The 24,079-nt window shown below is 38.6% G+C and overlaps 1 protein-coding gene across 8 annotated transcripts in view; it reads right to left on the bottom strand.

Annotated features, from left to right (window-relative positions):
- Positions 1-24,079, bottom strand: part of CEP295 (centrosomal protein 295) — a 372,495-nt gene that overhangs the window by 17,655 nt on the left and 330,761 nt on the right. For 5 of the 8 annotated variants that reach the window (XM_063693458.1, XM_019036707.4, XM_055356069.2 and 2 more), the window contains 8 exons: positions 20,969-21,061; positions 20,714-20,817; positions 17,121-17,258; positions 16,337-16,434; positions 12,568-16,072; positions 10,039-10,216; positions 9,757-9,900; positions 5,732-5,884 (listed from right to left, as the gene is read on the bottom strand). In XM_063693458.1, the coding sequence (XP_063549528.1) occupies positions 5,732-5,884; positions 9,757-9,900; positions 10,039-10,216; positions 12,568-16,072; positions 16,337-16,434; positions 17,121-17,258; positions 20,714-20,817; positions 20,969-21,061 (4,413 nt within the window). The remainder of the gene's footprint in view (positions 1-5,731; positions 5,885-9,756; positions 9,901-10,038; positions 10,217-12,567; positions 16,073-16,336; positions 16,435-17,120; positions 17,259-20,713; positions 20,818-20,968; positions 21,062-24,079) is intronic. The other 3 variants (XM_055356071.2, XM_055356073.2, XM_063693456.1) reach the window with 1 other exon arrangement.

The following is a 24,079-nucleotide window of genomic DNA, read 5'->3' as shown; positions in this document are numbered from 1 at the left end:
ACCTATAAAGAAACACGGACTGAAAACAAAAACATTGAAAAAGATGCAAATGGAAAACAAAAAACAGCAAGAGTAGCTATACTTATGTCAGAAATAATAGACTTTGGCCTGGTGTGGTGGCTTATGCCTGTAATCCTAGCAGTTTGGGAGGCCTAAGTGGGTGGATCACCTGAGGTCAGGAGTTCGAGACCAGCCTGGCCAACATGGCGAAACCCCGTCTCTACTAAAAATACAAAAATTAGCCAGGTGTGGTGGCGCATGCCTGTAATCCAAGCTACTTGGGAGGCTGAAGCAGGAGAATCACTTGAACCCACGAGGCGGAGGCTGCAGTGAGCCAAGATCCTACCACTGTACTCCATACTCCAGCTTGGGTGACAGAGTGAGACTCTGTCTTAAAAAAATAAATAAATAAATAAAATTTCAAGACAAAAACCATAGAAAGAGAAAAAGCAGGTCATTATATAATGATAAGGGGTTAATTCAGCAAGAGGATATAACAATTATAAACATGTATGCACCCAACACTGGAGCATCCAGATATATAAGGCAAATATTATTACAGCTAAAGAGATAGCTAGACCCCAGTAAAATAATAGCTGGAGACCTCAACATCCCACTTTCAGCATTGGACAGATCTTCCAGACAGAAAATCAACAAAGAATCATTGGGCTTAATCTTCACCATAGACCAAATGAACCTAACAGATATTTACAGAACATTTCATCCAATGGCTACAGAATACATATTCTTCTCCTCAGCACATGGATCATTGTCAGAGACAGACCACATGTTAGGCCACAAAACAAGGCTTAAAACATTAAAAAAAAAAAAAAAAAAACTTAAATAGTCCAGGAGTGGTGGCTCAAGCCTGTAATCCCAGCACTTTGGGAGGCTGAGGTGGGCGGATCACTTGTTCCTGGGAGGTCAGGAGTTTGAGACCAGCCTGGCCAATATGGTGAAACTCCATCTATACTAAAAATACAAAAATTAGCTAAGCATGGTGGCACATGCCTGCAGTCCCAGCTATTTGGGAGGCTGAGGCAGAAGAATTGCTTGAGCCCAGGAGGTGGAGGCTGCAGTGGGCCAAGATCGTGCCACTGCACTCCAGCCTGGATGACAGAGCTAGACTCTGTCTCAAAACAAAAACAAAAACAAAACTGAAATAATAACACTTATCTTCTCTGACCACAGTGGAATAAAACTAGAAATCAGTAACAAGATAAATTTTGGAAACTATACAAACACATGGAAGTTAAACAGTATGCTCCTGAATGACCAGTGGGTCAATGAAGAGACTAATAAAGAAACTGAAAATTTCTTGAAACAAATAATGGAGACACAACATACCCAAACTTATGAAATACATCAAAAGCAGTACTAAGAGGGAAATTTATAGCTATTTACATATCTACATAAAAAAAGAAGAAAAACTTCAAATCAACAACCTAAAAATGCATCTTAAAAAACTAGAAAAGCAAGAGCAAATCAAACCTAAGGTTGGTGGAAGAAAAGAAATAATAAAGATCAGAGGAGAAATAAATGAAAGGGAAATGAATAAAATAATGCAAAAGATCAAGAAAACAAAAATTGGTTTTATGAAAAGATTTTAAAAATTGACAAATCTTTAGCCAGACTAATTACAAAAAAAGAAGGTCCAAATAAAATCAGAAATGAAAAAGGAGACATTACAACAGATACTGCAGAAATTTAAAGGATCGTTAGAGACTACTATTAGCAACTATAGGCCAAAATTGGAAAACTAGAAGAAATGAATAAATTCCTAGACACATACAACCTACCAACGTTGAACCATGAAGAAATCCAAAACCTGAGTAGACCAATAACAAGTAACGAGATCAAAGCTGAAATAAAAAGTCTCACAGCAAAGAAAAGCTCAGGACACTATCGCTTCACTGCTGAATTTTACCGAACACTTAAAGGCAAACTAATACCAATCCCACTCAAACTATTCTGAAAAACAGAAGAGGAAGGAATACTTCCAAATTCATTCCACAAGGCCAGTATTGCCCTAATCCCAAAACCTGACAAAGACGCAATAAATAAAATTTACAAGTCAATATCTCTGATGAATACTGATGCTAAAATACTAGCAAATCGAATTCAACAACACATTAAAAAGATCATTCATTATGACCAAGTGGAATTTATCCCAAGGATGCAAGGATGGTTCAATGTATGCAAAATAAACAATGTGATACATCCTATCAACAGAATGAAGGACAAAAACCACATGATCATTTCAATTGATGCTGGAAAAGCATTTGATAAAATTCAACATTCCTTCATGATAAAAACCTTAAAAAACTGGGTACAGAAGGAACATAACACAATAAAAGCCATATATGACAGATCCACAGCTAGTATCATACCAAATGGGGAAAAACCTGAAAGCCTTTCCTCTAAGATCTGAAACACAAGGATGCCCGCTTTCACCACTGTTACTCAACATATTAATGGTACTGGAAGTCCTAGCTAGAGCAATCGCACAAGACAAGGAAATAAAGAGCATCCAAATTGGAAAGGAAGAAGTAAAATTATCCTTTGATACGAGCTTATATCTGGAAGAAACCTAAAGACTCCACAAGAAAACTATTATAACTGATAAATTCAGTACAGTTGCAGGATACGAAATCAACATACAAAAACCAGTAGCATTTCTATATGCCAAAAGCAAATCACCTGAAAAGAAATCAAGAAAGTAATCCCATTTACAACAGCTACAAAGAAAATTAAATACCTAGGAATTAACCAAAGAAGTAAAAGATTTCTACAATGAAACTTGTAAAAGATTGATGGAAGAAATTAGAGGACACACAAAAAATGGAAAGATATTCCATGTTCCTGGATTGGAAGAATCTCAACATTATTAAAATGTCCATACTACCCAAAGCAATCTGCAGATTCAATGCAATCCCTATCAAAATACCAACGATATTCTTCATAGAAATAGAAAAAAAATCTTAAAATTTATATGGAACCACAAAAGACCCAGAATAGCCAAAGCTATCCTGAGCAAAAAGAACAAAACTGGAGGAATCTACCTAACTTCAAATTATACTACAGAGCAACAGTAATCAAAACAGCATGGTACTAGCATAAAAAGAGACACACACAGATCAATGGAACAGAATAGAGAACGCAGGAACAATTTCATACATTTACTGTGTACTCAGTTTTGAGAAAGGTGCCAAGAACGTACATGGGGGAATAGAGAGTCTCTTCAGTAAATGGTGCTGGGAAGACTGGATACCCACATATGGAAGAATAAAACTAGACCCTATCCCTCACCATATACAAAAATCAAACCAAAATGGATTAAAGATTTAAATCTAAGGCCTCAAATTTGAAACTACTAAAAGAAAACATTAGGGAAACCCTCCAGGTCACTGGTCTGGGCAAAGGATTTCTTGAGCAATACCCCACAAGCACAGGAAACCAAAGCAAAAATGGACAAATGGAATCACATCAAATTAAAAAGCTTTTGCAAAGCAAATGAAACAATCAATAAAGTGAAGAGACAACCAATAGGATGGGAGAAAATGTTTGTAATTACCCATCTGACAAGGGATTCATAACTAGAATATATAAGGAGCTCAAACAACTCTGTAGGAAAAAATCTAATTACCTGATTAAAAAATGGGCAAAAAATCCAAACAGACATTTCTCAGAAGAAATACAAATGGCAAACAGGCATATGAAAAGGTGCTCAATCAACACCAGTGATCACTAGAGAAATGTTAATCAAAACTACTTTGAGATATCCTCCCAGTCCAGTTAAAATGGCTTTTATCTAAGACAGGTAATAATGAATGTTTTGCAAAGATGTGGTGAGAAGGGAACACCGTTGGTGGGAATGTAAATCAGTACAACCACTATGAAGAGCAGTTTGGAGGTTCCTCAAAAAACTAAAAATATTGCTACCATATGATTCGGCAAGCCTGCTGCTAGGTATATACCCAAAAGAAAGTAAATCAGTACACTGAGGAGATATCTGCACTCCCATGTTGACTGCAGCACTGTTCACAATAGCCAAGATTTGGAAGCAACCTAAGTGTCCATCAACAAACAAATGGATAAAAAAAAAAGTGGCACGTATCACAATGGAGTACAATTCAGCCATAAAAAGGAACAAAATCATGTCATTTGCAATAACATGGATGGAACTGGAGGTTATTATGTTAAGTGAAATAAGCCAGGCACAGAAAGACAAACTTCACATGTTCTCACTTATTTGTGGGAACTCAAAATTAAGACAACTGAACTCACGGAGATAGGGAGCAGAACAATGGTTATCGGAGGCTGGGAAGCGTAGTTGGGGGTCATTGGAGGAGTGGGGATGGTTAATGGGCACAAATAAGCAGTTAGATAGCAAAACACGGTGACTATAGTGAATAATTTATTTGTACATTTTGCAATAACTAAAACTATAATTGAATTGTTTGTAATAAAGTATAAATGCTTGAGGTGATGGATACCCCATTTACCATGATGTGAATATTACACATTGTATACCAGTATCAAACTATCCCATATACCCCATAGATACACCTACTATGTAGCCACAAAAATTAAAAATTAAAAAAAGAATAATCTGTTTTATTTTAAAATGTCAAAAATTATAGCTCACTGAAAATTATATCCTTTACAGTTATTTTAATCCACAATTTAAAGAGGAGATGTTAAAGTCAATTTTTTAATAAACCCTCAAAAGAATATCCCTTTCCTTCATCTCTCATTCCACTCAACTATAGATACAAGTAAGGTATCTTGTATAGATACAAGTAAATTATCTTACTAGATGTACAGCTAAAATAAAAATAAATCTGGCTATAAAATGTTAACTTCTTTTTTTTTTTTTTTCAGATGGAGTCTCGGAGTCTCGCTCTGTCGCCCAGGCTGGAGTGCAGTGGCTTGATCTCGGCTCACTGCAAGCTCTACCTCCCAGGTTCACGCCATTCTCCTGCCTCGCTACAGGACTACAGGTGCCCACCACTACACCCGGCCAATTTTTTGTATTTTTAGTAGAGACAGGGTTTCACGGTGTTAGCCGGATGGTCTCAATCTTCTGACCTCATGATCTGCCAGTCTTGGCCTCCCAAAGTGCTAGGATTACAGATGTGAGCCACTGCACCCGGCCAAAATGTAACTTCTTAAAAGATGCCTTACAACTAATAAAATAGTACTACAACTATACTTTGTAGGATCAGTACACAAATTATAAATATCCAGTGCTATATATATACATATATAAATTCAGAAGTGAGAAGATTAACATTGGCTGTCTTTGGGTGTTAGGATTAAGTGATTTAAATATTTTTCCTTCTAATTATCTTTATTTTCCAAATATTTAAAAATAAACATAAAACAGCTTATTTAGAATGCCCACAGATAGAATTTTTAAAATATTTAACAGTATTTAATTAGATATGGATTGTTACAAATAGGCTTAAACATAAAATTTATGGATGCTGCCAATTGTATAAAACTCCTACCTTGATAAACTTCTTACTAGCATTTAATAAAACAATTTAAAAGCAAAATTACTCATTTAACAACTGCATAGAACAATATAGTAACAGTGCATCATAACAATTCCATTAACAGCAGTAACTAAGTTTATTTACCATTTTTCACCATTACAAATAACAAAATAATATCTTTTGTCCACATATCCTTGTGCATACAATTCCACTTTCCATTTATTTCTCACCTGCTTCATCATAGTCATCACCACAGACATTCTCTTGGCCAACCGGTTGAAGACAACTAAACGGATCATGGGCCAGTGGGCTCCCAAAGAAACTTTGTTCTCGGCTTATTGAGACTCTCAGGGGGTCTCTGTCTTGATAAATACCTGGTTTACCTGGGGGGAAAAAAATATTTCCACTTCAGTTTCTGGAACTATTAATAGCTAGAACTAAAGTGCCAATTTATATTATGGGTAGAAATCTAAGCTCTTAAAGACTTACTGTATATAGCAAGAAAATAATTCCTTACCTTTCACAGTCAAGCTTTTATATTATTTGTATTCAATTTTACTAAGCTTTTAATGATGCTGCTACCTCACCACATCAGATTATGCCTCAGTATTGACTAATCACAAAGAAAATTCATGGAGAATTTACCAGCCATTATAACATGCATTCATAATTTATATATAAAGTTCAAAAATAACCACAACTAATTTGTGGTATAGGAATCAAGATATGGTTTAGAAGACAAGGGATGATAATTGGGAAGGTAAAAGAGAAGTGTTTACTGGGTTCTCTAATGTTCCACTTCTTGACCTGGTGGTGTTTACATGGGTGTGATTATTACAGTGATAAACCACTGAAACAAACATGATTTGTGCACCTCTTTTATATTTTGATAAAGCATCCCCCCAAAAATTGGGAATTAAGGGCACTAGGCACTACTACAAAAGGAATACATGCAGCAGGAAACTAAAAACAGAACATTTAAGACTATGCACTTGGAAGAGTTATCCCTCTCCTGAGATCCCTGTCCATCAACATCATCCCCAGAGGAAACTAAAGGTTTATTCTCTGGAGAAACCGAATCTGATACACTCTGGGGTCCAGGGGATCAGGCACAGAAAGGAGGCAAGAGTGGAAGGGGGTGACAGAATGCCATAAGGAAATCAGAGGGTGTTAAAACAAAGTCTGCATCCTCAATCCAGATCTCCTAGGTCTGGCTCAATAATATCAACAGCCAGGCTTATATCAAGCTTAGAAGGTATTTCTTTGAAGAAACTAAACTTCTCTCAAGGAATGGAACTACAGATACTAAGGTGAGCGTCCTCACTACAAAGCCATACTTTTTCCAATAAAGTCCAACAGCACATATGGCCCCTCACCCCAAGAGAACCTCCAATTGGCCTTTTAGCATCCCGTTCAAATATGAAGACATTAGAGGAAAGGTTCTAAAGTATAAGACAGAGACAACAAAAAAATGAAAGAACTAAAAAATATAAAAACCCAAACCAAAAAATCCACTATAAATATTTAAAGTAGACAACATTCTGCATCCATGAAACAATAGCAGGATGCTATAAAAAAAGAAAATAATCAGAGAAAAAGAGTAACCTTTTAGAAACTACAATTTGATCATCAAAAGTTCAAAAGAAAAGTCAGAACACAAAATTAAGAAAATTAGCCCACAAAACAAAACCCAAAGAAAAAGAAAGAGAAGAAAAAGTGGAAAGATCAATATAGATCAGTATTTCTCAACCTTATTTTTATCATCCCTTAAGGAGTCTTTTTAGACTTTTCCTTTTCAAACTGCCTCTACCCCCGGTTCAGTTTTAATAACCAAAAATATACTGTATATCTATTTATGCATATTTGTGCTTTGTACATATAAACAGTAAAAGTTTTTTTTCACCTCCCCAAGAACCAATTTTTATCCCTCTGGGGGAAAAAAACACCCTTGTTAAGAATGCACACCCTTGTTAACATGGCCCATGTTGTTATGCATGGCCCATACAACTTCCAACTAAAAGGTGTTCCATAAAAAGAGAAAATAGTACAAACTACGTTATATTGAGAGGTATTTAACTGAAGTAGTAGAGAGTGGAAAGACAGACACTCTAAAAACTTTAAGCAAATTAAATAAATAAGACAATTTACTACACGAAAAAAAGTTTAGAAAAATAAAATATAATAACATAATATACTAATGGACTCAGCAGCAAAAAAGGTCTATGTATCACCGTAATGACAATTTAGCTTAATTTTTGCTTAAACCCACTGCAACTATGGAAGTAAATACAAGAAGAAATACTTAAAAAGTAACTGCCTCTGGTGAGTGGTATTAAAGGGTGTGTAGGGGCAGGAAGAACTGCTGTTTTATGTTATACCTTTCAGCGCTATTTCCCTTTTTAAATTACTTGCATATAATATGATGATAGAAGTATTACCCTAAGAAGTATGGTAAAGGCTATGATGAGACCAAGACTTCATGAGAAGGAAATCTGAATAAGTTTACCAAACAAATGACACTTACTAAGTCTTGAAGGGAGGAAGAGAAAGATCATGAGGGCCTGGTAGTTCACCTACCAGGGGTTTTGGTAGGGATTTTAGTTCACCTACCTAGGGGTCTTGACTTATTTAGACTTACTCCTAGACTTAAAAGAAACCACTGCAGTCTCAACCTCCTGGGCTCAAGTGAGCCTCCTACCTCAGCCTCCCAAGTAGCTGAACACTACCGGCAATCGCCACCAGATGGGGTTTCCCTGCATTACACCAGGCTGGTCTCGATCCTCCCATCTCAGCCTCCCAAAGTGCTGGGATTACAGGTGTGAGTCACTGCACCTGGCATACCTCGCTTAATTCTTTCAAACGCTCAGAAACACAGGTACAATATTTTATAGCTGAAGATCAAACAGCTAATATTAACATTACAGCTTTTTTTTCAACTACTATACTAATGAGGATACAACTTCTAAGTACCTTTCTATTGACAAAGCTAATGTTCCCCTTTAAAAAATAATTTACTTTGATAAATTTGATCGAGAAAATTATTTAGTGAATCTGAATTCTAAAAAAAATTATGAAATTCACATAAGACTATTTATTAAGAATTACAGAGATGGGGCCTGGCGTAGTGGCTCAAGATTATAATCCCAGCACTTTGGGAGGCCGAGGCGGGCGGATCACAAGGTCAGGAGATGGAGACCATCCTGGCGAACATGGTGAAACCCCGTCTCTACTAAAAATATAAGAAAATTAGCTGGGCTTGGTGGCGGGTGCCTCTAGTTCCAGCTCCTCGGGAGGCTGAGGCAGGAGAATGGCTTGAACCTGGGAGGCGGAGCTCGCAGTGAGCCGAGATTGCGCCACTGCACTCCAGCCTGGGCGACAGAGCGAGACTCTGTCTCAAAAAAAAAAAAAAAAAAGAATTACAGGGATGGGTGTTTTATATTTTTTTCTGACACCTGGATGTAGAAAGTAGTACAGTGAATAAATGTATCTGTTCTAATTGACCATAAAGCCAGGATTTAAGCATAATAATCCTATAAGAAAAGAACAGTGAAGGTAGGAAAGTAGAAAGTGACAAAGGAAAAGAGAAAAAAAAAAAAACCTGAGTGTATCCTAAAAGAAACACATTTAGAAGGCAGACATGAAAGGAAACAGGGGGAGCAAGACTGTCAGAAGATGGAAAATCAAAAAATTTTTGTCTACAATAAGTTGTTTTCCCCATATACAAGATAAAGAAACTACATAGTCATAGTTATTACCAATGCCACATTTCCTTAAGTCCAAATTTTAAATACTGTTTAAATAAACCATTTTTTCCTTTTCATGAAAGTCAGTCTAGGTTTCTTTTTTTTTTTTTCCATCTCCCTTTTCTGCTATAAGTTTAACAAAAAACATTTAGCACTCTGAAAAAATGTAGACCAGGTGCGGTAGCTCACGCCTGTAATCCTAGCACGTCGGGAGGCTGAGGCAGGCAGATCACCTGAGGTCAGCAGTTCAAGACCGGCCTGGCCAACATGGTGAAACCCTGTCTCTACTAAAAATACAAAAATTAGCTGGGTGTGGTGGCGGGCGCCTGTAATCCCAGCTACTCAGGAGGCTGAGGCAGGAGATTTGCTTGAACCCAGAAGGCAGAGGTTTCAGTGAGCTGAGATCACACCATTGCATTCCAGCCTGGGCAACAGAGCAAGACTCCATCTAAAGAAAAGTAGAAAACTGGCAAATTATTTAAAAATCTTGTTTTATCAAAGCATCTATTTACCTAGTATAGAAGTTCTGCCAGTTGCTGGTGACTCTACTTCTTGTATAGCACTAAGTTCATGCTGGTTTAAGTCCAAACCACATTTGACTTTTGCTACAGGTGGCTTTGAAGATCTTCTCCCCAGATCTTTTTCCAGATGCTCACCTATTAAGTCAATGACAAAGTTGGATACAATACAAAATCTATTAACATACTTCTAACTTTTCTTCAACTAGCAAGCCACAGGGGACGAAAACAAGGAATAATCAGTGAAATAATTACAATCAAACACAATTATCTTACCACTTTGCTTGGCACTAGTATCTTCTGAAGCCAAATGATTATCATCAGAGTTGTTCCTATCTGCATGCCTAATATTTTCTTGATCATTTCCTGCTAGGTCTTGTGTATTAGGCAACCACTCTCTGAGCTGCCCCATCTTCTGGGTTTTTAAATCATTTTCAACTGTGGGCTTACTTATCTGAAAAAGTGGAGATGAGGGTGGGGAAACACAAGTTGGGGGATCATGTGAAGAATTATTCATTAGATTTATATCTCCCTTCTTAAATTAGAACGTCAACCAAACAAATAGTTCCATCAATCACACAATTTTATCTATATATAAAAAATAAGATATGCTTCTAATGCCAAAAGGATATTTCCATTGAAAATACAACCATTCGGCCAGGCGCGGTGGCTCACGCCTGCAATCCCAGCACTTTGGGAAGCCAAGGTGGGCAGGACACCTGAAGTCAGGAGCTCAAGACCAGCCTGGCCAACATGGTGAAACCCCGTCTCTACTAAAAATACAAAAATTGGCTGGGCGTGATTGTGCATGCCTGTAATCCTGGCTACTTAGGAGGCTGAGGCAGGAGAATCACTTGAACCTGGAAGGCAGAGGTTGCAGTGAGCCAAAATCGTGCCACTGCACTCCAGCCTGCAGCCTGGGCAACAGAGCAAGATTTCGTCTCAAACAACAACAACAAAAACAACCATTCGCAGCCTGGGCAACAGAGCAAGATTTCGTCTCAAACAACAACAACAACAACAAAAACAACAACCATTCACAGCCTTGGACTTAAAAACTTAGCCTACAGCCAGGTGCAGTGGCTCACACCTGTAATCCTAGCACTTTGGGAGGCCGAGTTGGGCAGATAATGATGTCAGGAGATTGAGACCAGCCTGGGCAACATGGCAAAACCATGTCTCTACAAAAAATACAAAAATTAGCTGGGCATGGTGGTGCATGCCTGTAATCCCAGCTACCCGGGAGGCTGAGGCAGGAGAATTGCTTGAACCAGGGAATCAGAGGTTGCAGTGAGCCGAGATGACGCCACGGCACTCCAACCTGGTGACAGAGCAAGACTCCGTCTCAAAAATAAACAAACAAACAAATAAAGAAACAAAAAACAAACAACAAAAAACTTAGCCTCCATTGCATCTTTCCGTAAGAGATTATATTTGAGTATTTCCCTCTGCTTTTCTTTTGCCATTACTTTTCCTTTAAATGACCAGTAAATCTCTTGACGTTAACTCTTCCTGAACCCAACTCAAGCTTCTTCTCGACATCAAAGGATTTGTAGAATTCTATTTAGACTAAATAATAAACTTAGGAAGTGGCCTTTCATTTATTTATTTTTTTGAGATAGGGTCTCCCTCATCACCCAGGCTGGAGTACAGTGGCATAATATGGCTCACTGCAGCCTCAACCTCCTGGGCTCAAGTCATCCTCCCACCTAAGCCTCCAGAGTTGCTAGGACTAGAGGTACATGCTACCATGCCTGGCTAATTTTTGTATTTTTTGTAGAGACAGGGTTTCTCCATGTTGCCCAGGCTGATCTTGAACTCCTGGGCTCAGGAGATCCACCTGCCACGGCCTCTCAAAGTGCTGGGATTATAGGCCTGAATCACCATGTCCAGCAGAACTGGCCTTTTAAAATAAAACGGATACATTCAAATTTAGAACATACTCTTGTCTCCTAGATAGGGCATCTATGAATGAGTCACTGGGCCAGAGTCTTATGAACAATTCAGATAAAAGCAGCAGGTCCAGCTCTACATCAGCCTAAAATCATGCCCGTTTTACAACAAACCATAATAGTGTCACTTGAGAAAAAAGATGGTATTGATTTTGATTTGTATATAAATGTCAACAAAGAGCACAATGTCTGTTGCTGTGTAAAAGAAATTCTGCTAACCAGTTATTTTTACAATTTAAATCTTATGGTAAGCTTAAAATCCATTAAAACAAAACTCTAAAATAAGAATCTACATTGTTTTGTGGTGTGTTTGCAGGTGAAATTAATTAAGATTTGGGTCAGGTGAGGTGGCTCACACCTGTAATCCCAGCACTTTGGGAGGCGAGGTTGGTTTGAGACCAACCTCGCCAACATGGAGAACCCTGTCTCTATTAAAAAAAATACAAAATTTAGCCAGGCATGGTGGTACATGTCTGTAATCCCAGCTACTTGGGAGACTGAGGCACAAGAACCACTTAAACCCAGGAGGTAGGGGTTGCAGTGAGCCGACATGGTGCCACTGCACTCCAGCCTGGACAACAGAGCGAGACCTTGTCTCAAAAAAAAAAAAAAAGCAAAAACAAAAGAAAATTTAAAAAAATTAATTGGACTTCACGTAACTATTAACCTCATAAACACCATGTGGGTGGATCGATTTTTGTTTTAACTTCCACATCATTTAGGGTGAAAAATCAAAGCACAGTTAAGGTCAAACTACTTTTTCTCAATAGCTGAAAACTTGTAATCCTAGTATTAAAAACTGATTTGGGTTTAAACTTCTATTGTTTCATTATTATTCAGGTTTAAAACATACCTGACTGTCTTTAAAGAAATCCTTCAAAGTCTCTTCATGTTTCTGTATCTGCTGCTGCAATGCTGTTTGTCTCTGAACAAGCAATTTTTCTTGGGCTTTCTGGCTATAATGCAGAACTTCTCTTTGTAGATCCAACTGTTTCTGAAGTCCCAAGTTATCTTGCTGAGTTAAGACAGGCTGTGAAAAACTCAAAAGTCTATCTTGAAACCCTGGGATCACAGGATCACTTGCGGGGGCTGCATGTTCATTCTGGGATGAATACAATTCACAAGTGCTTTTAGGTTTAGCTTCTGCAAAAGGTAGTGGAATAAATGAATGCTCTGTTTCCTTGGGTAGAAACAAAGAGGGGATAGTATGCTCAGCAGATTCACTTTTGTTCAACTTTCTTTGTTTGTTTAAAGACTGTTCTTCCTGGGGTTTCTCATAAGAATACATCACTTCCCTTTGTGCATCCAATTGTGCTGTCATATTATCTTGCTGAGGCAGAATAGGCTGTGATAAACTCAAAAGTCTATCCTGTAATCTTGGAATCTCACGATGACTTGAGGGAAGAATATCATTACTTTTGGTTGGGAAAGACTTCTGGGTTCTTTCAGAGTCAGCAACAGGCACCTGGGATACAAATGAAGAGGAGCAAACTTGTTCAGATGATACCCTTTTCTCCAATTCACTTAATCTTTGCAAAAGCAATTCTTCTTGGACTTCCTGTATAGATCGAATGGCTTTCTTCTGTGTATCTAACTGCTGTTGAAGTGCCTGCAAATCACCATGGTGAGACTGGATAAAATGCTCAGAAGATACCTTTTCCTCAAATTTACATGGTTTTGACAAAACCAATTCTTTCTGGGTTTTCTCAATAGAAGGAAGGAAACCTGTCTGTGCATGCAAGTGTTCTTCAAGTGCAATCAAATTATCTTGTTGAGGTAAAACAAGATGTGATAAACCCGACAGCCCATCAGGCAATGTTGGTATCTCTGAGTGACCTGAGGATACTATATTATCACTGTTAATTGAACATGGTTCTTGGTTTCTTTCGGATTCAGTAAGAGGTAATGAGGCGAATGAATGCTGTGGTACTAGGGGTAAGGAAGAGGTGTCAACTTGCTCGGGAGATATTCTTCCCTCCCATTCACTCTGATGTAAAAGTAATTCTTCCCGAGCTTCTTGTCTAGCTAGAATGATGGCTTCTCTCTGTGTAGCTAACTGTTCTTGAAGTGCCTTCAAATTATCTTGTTGAGGCTGGATAAGTTGCGATATCCTCAAAAGCCTATCCTGCAATTGTGGGATCTGAAGGTGGCTTGAAAAAATTTTACTTTCACTCTCTGTAAAAAGAGGTTCCAGGATTGTGCCAGACTCAGCTGAAGCTAACGAAGTAAATGAAAACTGTACCAACTGGGGTATGAATGAAGATGAGCCAGTTTGTTCAGAAGACGTATTTTCTTGGGTTTTCTGGCTGAAATGAAAGGCTTCTTTCTCAGTGTCTAGCCATGCTTGGTGTTCCTCCAAATTATCTTGTAGAGGTAGCACATGTTGTGAAACTCTCAAAAGTCTTTCCTGACATCTTGGGATCTTAGGATGGCTTAAGGGAATGGTACTGTCACTCTTGATTGATATACATTCCTGGAATCTCTCAGATTCATCCACCTGGGAAAGGGATGAGGAGGTGCCAGTCTGTTCAGAAGAAATTCTTTTCTCCAATTCACTTTCTGTGTGTACAAATTCCTGAGTTCCTTCTTTAGCACCAAGTATTACCCTTTGTATTTGTGACTGTTCTTGGAGTATTGTCAAATTTTCTTGCTGTGCCAGGCTATGCTGTGGAAAACTAAGAGACTTATCCTGAAATGTTGGGATTATCAAATGACTGGAGAGACCTACATTCTCCTTCTCAGATAAATAAAGCTCCTGAATTCTCCTAGGCTCAGCTTTAGCAGAAGCTTGTGAAGCAACTGAATGCTGAACAACCACTGGTGAGGATGAAGAGCTCACCAGCCCAGACTTACTGTCCCCCAAATCTCTTTGTCTATGTAAAAGTAATTCCACCTGAGCTTCATGCCTAGCCTGAAGAGTATCCCTCTGTTTAGTCAACTGTTCTTGGAGCAACTTCAAACTATCATGTAGAGGTAGGAACTGCTGTAGGAAACTCAAAGACCCATCCTGAGATTTGGGGATGTCAGATTGGCATGAAACAAGTCCCTTCTCGCTCTTAGATGAATGTTGCTCCTGTATTTTTCCAGATTTTGTATCAGCAGATGGTAGTGAAGTAAATGTATGCTGAGCTACCTGAAATGGGAAAGAGGGCTCAGCCTGTTCAGAACATACTCTTCTATCCAATTCACTCTGTTTATGTACATACAATACTTCCTGGGCTTCTCGCCTAGCCTGAAGGCTATCCTTCTGAATATTCAACTGCTCTTGGAGAAATTTAAAATTATTTTGCTGTGATAGGATAGGCTGTGAAAGACTCAAACGCTTATCCTGAAGTTGTGAGATCACATGATGGTCTGAGGAAACTGCAGTATTATTCTTGGTTGGTGAAGACTCCTGGATTCTCCCCAAATCTGCTTTGGCAGAAGGCAATAAAGCAGATGAATCTGGAGTTACCAAGGGAAGGAATACCGAGAGGCCCATTTGCTGTTCCAATTCTTTCTGTTTGCACAAAAGCAACTGTTCCTGAGCTTCCTGTCTTGCGTGAAGAACTTTTTTCTGTAGGTCTAACTGTTCTTGGAGGGCCTTCATATTACCTTGCTGGGCTGTGATATTCTCTGACGGCAGCAAAGGCCTATCATGCATTTGGCTGATTATAGAATGGCTTGTGGAAACTGTACTTTTGCTCATGGCTGAAAAGGGTTCTTGAATTTTTCCTGACTCAACTTTAACAGGCAGAGAACTAAAAGAATGCTGAGGTACCAGTGGTACAAATGAAGAAGGTTCAGTTAAATGGTAAGATATATTTTCACTATTCTCTGAGAACAATTGTTGGGATTCTAAACTTTGAAAAGTTGTTGCCCTAAATGTTTCAGATATTTTTCTAGCATCCTGTGATATTAGCTGCCTGTCATATGACAAAGCCCTTGAAAGTGTCTCAGAATCTTTGGTGACCAATTTATAGTCTCTCTGTTGTGTTTCAGTCTGAGAAAATTGCCTTAGATGTTCTTGTGATTCTAAAGCTTGATTGGTTAAAATATCTGAAGCGCCTAATGTTTCTGTTGTTTCCAACTGTCTTTGTGGAAAGTGATTTTGTCTCGCTACCTGAAAATGATCTTGTTCTAATTTGGAGGTCTGTATAGGTTGTATGGGTTGGTATTTGTTAGGACTCAACTTGAGTCTCTGACCTTGATCCCAATGCTCTGATATAGCAGTTGGTCTCTCAGATTTCCATGACGGCACTGATATAATAGAATCAGTTATCAATGATGGAGCTGACACCGATGGGCACCTTCCTTTTAACATAGTTTGATATTCAAGTAATCGTTTCCTGGCTGTTTCAACAGACTGCCTGTGTAACCTACCAAAAACAAAAGCAAACAATTATTGTTTTTTAATGAAAAATAAAAAGCCCCATGTCTATACATTAAATTTAACAAACAGCAATCTAGGGTTGGCAATACTCATGGTGAAAAGAAATTACGCTCACATTGTCCTTTAAGAATGGCAGTTCTAAATGCCATAATTCTAAGGAAATCCAAATTAGATCCTCATATAAATGAAACAATAAATCCTAAAAATGTAGCCACATATGATCACATATAAATTATACCCTAGCTAATACCTGTTTTGTTGTAAAAGCTGACGTTGATAGTTACGAATCATCTGCCTATGACTATCTTCATCAGAAATTACAGGGCATGATGCTGGAGGAATGCCAACCTAATAAAAGACAAAGTTACTAATTAAAAAGCAAATTTAGAAGTAAGTATTGAAGTATTTTTACATATAGTTCTATAATTGTAAACTTCCATACAGCTTTATTTTTTATAAAATGACTGGCATTTCCATTAGTAAGAAATGAACTAATCTGTCATTCTCCTTTAGTGCAGGTCCAAAAGCTCAACATATGCATTACCTACAAACCATGGTCGTTATCTTTTAGTATCCTATAGAAACTGAAAGATGAAAGCCGTAACTGATGCAATTTTATTCATATATACATACATTATATCAAAAAAAGACCAAATAAGAATTACAAAAGGCATTTTACTTTTATTATTATTATTTTTTTGAGATGGAGTCTCACTCTGCAACCTCCACCTCCCAAGTTCAAGTGATTCTCCTGCCTCAGCCTCTGGAGTAGCTGGGATTACAGGCACGTGCCACCATGCCCAGCTAATTTTTGTATTTTTAGTAGAGATGGGGTTTCACCACATTGGCCAGGCTGGTCTCGAACTCCTGACCTGAAGTGATCTGCCTGTCTCGGCCACCCAAAGTGCTGAGATTACAGGCATGAGCCACCGCGCCCAGCCATCCATTTTACTTTTCTAAATGCTACAAGTGCTCATATTTTCTTGCCCCCTCACCAAATGATTTATATAGTGATGAGATTTTCTGCATCCTACCCCAGTCGGTTGAGTTTTTTTTCTTTTTTCTTCTTCCAGCTGAGCCCTGAAGCAGTCAGTTTCTAATCTTAATTTCTGCTGTTCAATTTGTTCAAGTAATTCCAATTGCTTTTGCTTCTGCTCTTCTGTTTCCATTATCTAGGTAACAAAAATACTATTGATCTATTAACAACAAACTCATACAAAGGCAAAGATAACACACGTTCCATTTAAAAGAAATTAGATTTCTTCACCAAGGGTACCAGTTTTCAAAGAAGTAAGTGGTGATGCTTTATCTCTGTTGTTATCACTGACAGACTGAGGATGGGAGTAAAAGATGGGAAATGGGAAAAAGAGAAAAAGGGACAGAAGTAAAAAAAGGCAGAAGGAAAAGAAAGAATAAATACATTAACTATTTCTACTTTCTGAGAACACAGGGAAACCCTAATCACCACTGAAGAACTACCTTGAAGTAGCAAATGATGTACAGCCAAATTCTATGTTCACACATTTAATAGTATAAATAATGACTAAAGAAATTAAATATCAAGGCCTCCTAAAATACTTTGACTTCTTAACCATACTCATTAAGAGGGATAGTTATCTAAAAGCAATGAACAACATTCTGTGTCTTTTTTGTCAGGCATGGAACAGAAGAAAACGGCAGAAAGATAACACATAAACTCTAATACTATACAAGCACACTCACACTCTAAGTAATATGAACATGTTTGAGTAACTATGAGTTTCATGAGGACAAAACTAGCCTGCCAAATCCAGCACCTTAGTCCCCTCCTATCTGCAATTTAGCTTTTGTGGTTTAATTACTCAGGGTCAACGCAGCCAGAAAATCTTAAATAGAAAATTCCAGAAATAATTCATGTTTTAAATTATGCACTATTCTAAGTAGTGTGATGAAATCTTGCACTGTCCTGCTCTGTACTGCTGAAAACATCAATAATCCCTTTGTCCAGCATATCCATGCTGTAAACTGGACCAGGCCATTTGTTACTTAGTAGCCATCTTGGTTACAAAAACTTGCCTGTTGCAGCATCACACTGCTTGTGTTCAAATAACCCTTATTTTACTTCATAATGGCTCCACAGCATAAGAGTAGTAATGCTGGCAATTTTGATATGTCAAAGAGAGGCTGTAAAGTGCTTCCTTTTAGTGAAAAGCTGAAAGTTCTCAATAAGGAAAGAAAAAAAATTATACGCCGATTGCTAAGATCTATGGTAAAAGTAAATCTTCTATCAGTGGAATTATAAAGAAGGAAAAATAAATTCACCCACAGTATATACAGGAATCAATATTATCCACAGTTTGGTACTATCAAGCATCCACGAGGGGTCTTGGAACATATACACTGTGGATAAGCAGGGACTACTCTACAGTCCCTGATAAACAGACAAGTATTTACTGAATAAGTAAAAAAAGGAATGCACGTTGTTTTCTTATATAAAGAGCAGCACTTCTACTAGAGATAATGAACAATGATCTTATTTTCAAAATAAAAAATGTTTTGACCTGATTCTTTACCTGTTCCTAGTTAGGCAACAGTGGCTTCAACTGAGTTCCCAGACAGTTCCTCTTCCTTACTTTCCCTTACTCATAGGAGCCCCTGAATTTAGACTGTTTACAGTTCTGTAGTACATCTACAACTGTACTGTCCATAGAGTGGTTACTAGCTTTATGTGACTACTTAAATTTAATTAAAATTAAATAAAACTTAAAATTCAGTTCCTCAGTTACACTATTTTATTCAACAGCCCATGTGGCTAACAGGTACATACTGTACATAGATATAAAACATTTCCATCATCACAGAAAGTGCTACTGAACAATACTGTTCTAGACTATTGATGAGAAATTTTTCTTTTCTTTTTTTTTTTTTTTGAGATAGTTTTGCTCTTGTCGCCCAGGCGAATGCAGTGGCACAATCTTGGCTGACTGCAACCTCCGCCCCTTGGGTTCAAGCGATTCTCCTGTCTCAGCCTTCTGAGTAGCTGGAATTGTGGGTGCGCACCACCACGCCCAGATACTTTTTGTATTTTTAGTAGAGATGGGATTTCACCATGTTGGCCAGGCTGGTCTCAAACTCCTGACCTCAGGTGATCCACCCGCCTAAGCCTCCCAAAGTACTGGGATGACAGGTATGAGCCACTGCGCCTGGCCGGAGAAAGTATTTATCTGAGAAGAAATACTGGCTCACGGAATTATTCCCCAGCTGTATTTTTGAAAAAACTAACTAGGACTATAAACTGGCCTGCTTAGTAATAATTAGCCTCCTTCAAGGTAAGTTGGGTTAAAAAAATATTTTATTAAAAGTAGATGAGACCAAAGTCATAAGTTGAGGATTTTTTTTTTTGAGACAGAGTCTCGCTCTGTCGCCCAGGCTGGAGAGCAGTGGTGCGATCTCGGCTCACTGCAAGCTCTGCCTCCCGGGTTCACACCATTCTCCTGCCTCAGCCTCCTGAGTAGCTGGGACTACAGGCGCCCGCCACCACGCCCAGATAATTTTTTGTATTTTTAGTAGAGACGGGGTTTCACTGTGTTAGCCAGGATGGTCTCAATCTCCTGACCTCGTGATCCACCCGCCTCAGCCTCCCAAAGTGCTGGGATTACAGGTGTGAGCCACCGGGCCTAGCCTTTTTTTTTTTTTTTTTCTTTTTTGAGATAGAGCCTCACTCTCTCATCCAGGCTGGAGTGCAGTGGTGTGATCTTGACTCACTGCAGCCTCCACCTCCTGGGTTCAAGCAATCCTCCCACCTTAGCATCCTGGGTAGCTGGGACTACAGATTTGTGTCACCACACCCAGCTGATTTTTGTATTTTTAGCAGAGACAGGGTTTCACCAGGTTGGCCAAGTTGGTCTCAAACTCCTGGGCTCAAGTGATCTGCCCACCTCAGCCTCCCAAAGTGCTGGGATTTCAGGCATGAGTCACTATGCCCGGCCTAAAAAAGTTAAAGTTTAGCTTGGGCAACATAGCAAGACGTCATCTCTACTAGGAAAAAAAAAAATTAGCTGGGCATGGTGGCCTATACCTGTAGTCCTAGCTACTCAGGAAGCTGAGGTCAGAGGATTGAACTGAGGAGGTCAAGGCTGCAGTGAGCGATGATCGTGTCACTGTACTCCAGCCTGGGCGACGGAGCAAAAAAAGGGTGCTGTATATTAAAAGTTTTTCCTCTGAAGTATTATTTTTCAAAAAACTTGTGGGATTACAAAGCCCATCTGAGTGTCTAATATTATGACAAGGACTTGTTAATTCAACAATTATTTATTGTATACTTGCTATGTACAAAGCATTGCATCAGAAACTGTGTAGAATAAATTGAATTTTTTAAAGAAGATAGTCTCTGCTTTTTAAAAGCTAATAAATTTTATAGGGAAGATCTATACAAATATATAAAATATAAAGCAGACACAATAAGGGTTGAATGAGCAGTATGGGCAAAGACAACACGCATTTTATCAGCTGAATGTTTGTGTAAGACAATGTCAAAAACATGATATCAAAATTAGCCAGACATTAAGACAAATTTCATTGGCCAAACAAAATTATATAATAGTACCTAGGGGAAAAATAAACCTTTAAAAATAAAATTTCAAATTACCTGTTTCTGCCTTGCTGACATTCTAATCCTGGCTGCTTCTTCTTGAGGATGAAGTAGAACTGAACTCTGAGCTACAGTTGTGATAGGCAGAGTCTCATTTATTTCTAGGGGAATGCCCCAAACAAAAATTAGTTTCAATAATTTAGAATTTTGACACCACTATAATGCCCTTTCTTAATATATCACATGTAATTTTATTTAAAAAAAAGATGCAAGGAGTCAAATTTGATTTGAGGATGTGATAAAAAGAAATACCTTGTTCTTTTCCAGAGTTTGTACCACACGAAAGTGGTTTATCTTCACTAGCAAGTGGTCCAGACTCAATTGTTAGTGTATCACTTTCAACAACTGTAATAGATAATACCACTGTTATTTTGAATATATAATCATTGTCAAACTTAAATCAAAGCAAAATAACAAAATTCTGCTATTAACAGATTAAATCTAGGGCCATCTGAATGTCTCATCTAGTTAAGATCCAGTCACCTTCCTGATGATCAGATATATTTCTCATTAAACCCAAGCCTAATAATAACAACAGAGATGAAAGACTGAAATTGTGAAAACATGAAGAACTGATTTAAAAGATACGCTGATAGGGTTTCAAACATAGGAGAAAAGCATAAAAAGAGTGGAAACAACAAGGTATCAAAGTTAAAAAGGAGAAGCTAACAAAATGTCAATGTATCTTTGATATATTTGGATACTAGGTTTTTAAAAAATAATTTGTGAAACCAGAGCAGAGAAGGAAGTTAAAGCAATTTATTCTGATCATATTTGGGTAGCCAGATAGTCTGCATGGAGCTATCCGTTCATTCACTCATTAATTCATTTGGTACCTACTTATGTGGCAGATACTGGGGATACCACAGTAAATGAGAAAATGCCTCAAGGAGGCTTTACAGAGTAGGTGGCAGAACCATCTTATAATTATCCCAGAAAAAAATTATAAAATTAGAAATTGTAATGAGTACTATATAAGAAAAGTGAAGGGTTATACAATAGAGTGTAATAAATCTGGGCAAGATGAAATTTCTCTGAGGAAACGACATTTAAGCAGACACTTGAAAGGTAAGGAAGAACCAGCCAGGTAAACAACGTGAAGATGTATAGACCTTTCCAGACAGACCAATGGGTATAAAAGGCCCCGTGAGGATAAAGAAACAAACCTTGGCCCATTCAAGGAACTGAGAGATCAGTGTGCATGGTTTTAGTCAGGCAAGGGGGAGAATAAAGCAAGATGAGAATGGTGAAAGCCTGCTCATATTGGCCCTTTATCTTTTTTTTTTTTTTTTTTTTTTTTTTTGAGACGGAGTCTCATTTTGTCGCCCAGGCTGGAATGTAGTGGTGCGATCTCAGCTCACTGCAAGCTCACTGCAAGCTCTGCCTCCGGTTTACACCATTCTCCTGCCTCATGCTCCCGAGTAGCTGGGACTACAGGTGCCCGCCACCATGCCTGGCTCACTTTTTTTTTTTTTTTTTTTTTTGTGAGACGGAGTCTCGCTCTGTCGCCCAGGCTGGAATGCAGTGGCCCGATCTCGGCTCACCGCAAGCTCCACCTCCCAGGTTCACGCCATTCTCCTGCCTCAGCCTCCCAAGTAGCTGGGACTACAGGCGCCCACAACCACCATGCCCAGCTACTTTTTAGTATTTTTAGTAGAGACAGGGTTTCACCATGTTAGCCAGGATGGTCTCAATCTCCTGACTTCGTGATCTGCCTGCCCTGGCCTCCCAAAGTGCTGGGATTACAGGCATGAGCCACTGCACCCAGCCCATGCATGGCTAATTTTTTGTATTTTTAGTGGAGACGGGGTTTCACCGTGTTAGCCAGGATGGTCTCGACCTCCTGACCTCATCATCCGCCCGCCTGGGCCTCCCATAGTGCTGGGATTACAGGTGTGAGCCACCGCGCCCAGCCAGGCCCTTTATCAAAAGAACTTGGTCACGGATTGACTATGAGAGTCCCCTTTTTTGGATTTCAACACCATATTCTCCCCTACTTCTCTGGCCACTCCTTTTACTGACTTTGCTATCTGCCCTTTCTCTAGCCATCTTCTAGATGTTGGAATCCCTCAGATGGTCTTACAAGCCTTCTTTTCACTAAATTATTTCCCCTCCAAGTGGTTTTCTATGCCCATGGCTTTAAATATCATATATATGTCTAGATTCCAAATTTACCTCTCTTGCTTTAAATTATTCAATTAATTCAACGAATGTTAACTGAGCACCTGTTTTGTACAAGGCAGTAGTAGTCTAGACTCTGGGGACATAGCAATGTACAAAATCAAAGCTCCCGTCCTTATGGATGGGTGGGGTAGGCATTAATACAATAAGCAAAATAAGCACCAAAGTCACTTTACTGGGCCCATCAGATATTGATAAGAGCTATGGGGGGAAAGCAGGGTAAAGACGATAGGAAGTAAAAGGTGTAGAGGTCGGGGTAGAGGTGGGGAGTGGTAGAAGTGTGCCATTTTATATAGTCAGAAAAGGCCTTACTGAGAAAGGGATAGTTGAGTAAACATGTGAAGGAAGTGAGGGAGTGAGTCAAGGAAATACCCAAGAAAATGAGAAGTCTAGTCAAAAAGATTAGCAATTGCTAAGATCATGAGTCCTATGTTTGCTGTTTGAGAAACAGCGAGCAAGCTGGCATCTACAGTGCAGAAGATGGGTAGGGAGGTGTGGCAGGCAAATGAAGTCAGAGAGGTAGTGAGTATGGGAGTAGTGGTGGTGGGAGTGTATGTGTGCAGGTCACATAAGGCTTTGAAACCACTATAAACTCTCTGGTTTTTACTGAGTGAAACTGACAGTTACTGGAGGGCTTCTTCATCCAAAGAAATGACATGAGATTACTTGTTTTTAAGAGGACCACTATGTTAATAGACGATAACAGGGAGGTGCAAAGGCTGATGATAGCAGGCTACTACAAGAATCTACCCTAGGAAATGAACATGGCTTAAGCTAGGATGTAGGTGGAAAGAAATGGTTGGACTATGGATATATTTTGAGGGTAGGACCAACTGGATCAGCTAATAGTTTGGACATAAGATACATAAGATATGAAAAGAGGGAACCAGAATGACTATAAGCTTTTTGGCTTGAGCAAGGGAATTAACATATTGCCAGATATTGAAATGTAGAATACTGTAGGAAAAGCAGGTATGTGGTGGGAGGGGATATCAACAGGTCACTTCTGAACAAATTTAAGATATTATTAGATATACAAGAGAAGGAAACAGTTAAATAAGTAAGGTGAGTTCAAACAGGAGGCCAAAAATAGAAATGCACACTTGGGAGACATCAGTATATAGATGATAATGTAAAGTGTGACATTTGAGATCAACTAGGGAGTTTTGATATAAAGAGAAG

Source organism: Gorilla gorilla, chromosome 9 (assembly GCF_029281585.2).
Source record: "Gorilla gorilla gorilla isolate KB3781 chromosome 9, NHGRI_mGorGor1-v2.1_pri, whole genome shotgun sequence".
NCBI lineage: Eukaryota > Metazoa > Chordata > Mammalia > Primates > Hominidae > Gorilla > Gorilla gorilla.
This window is presented reverse-complemented; position numbering and strand designations above follow the sequence as displayed.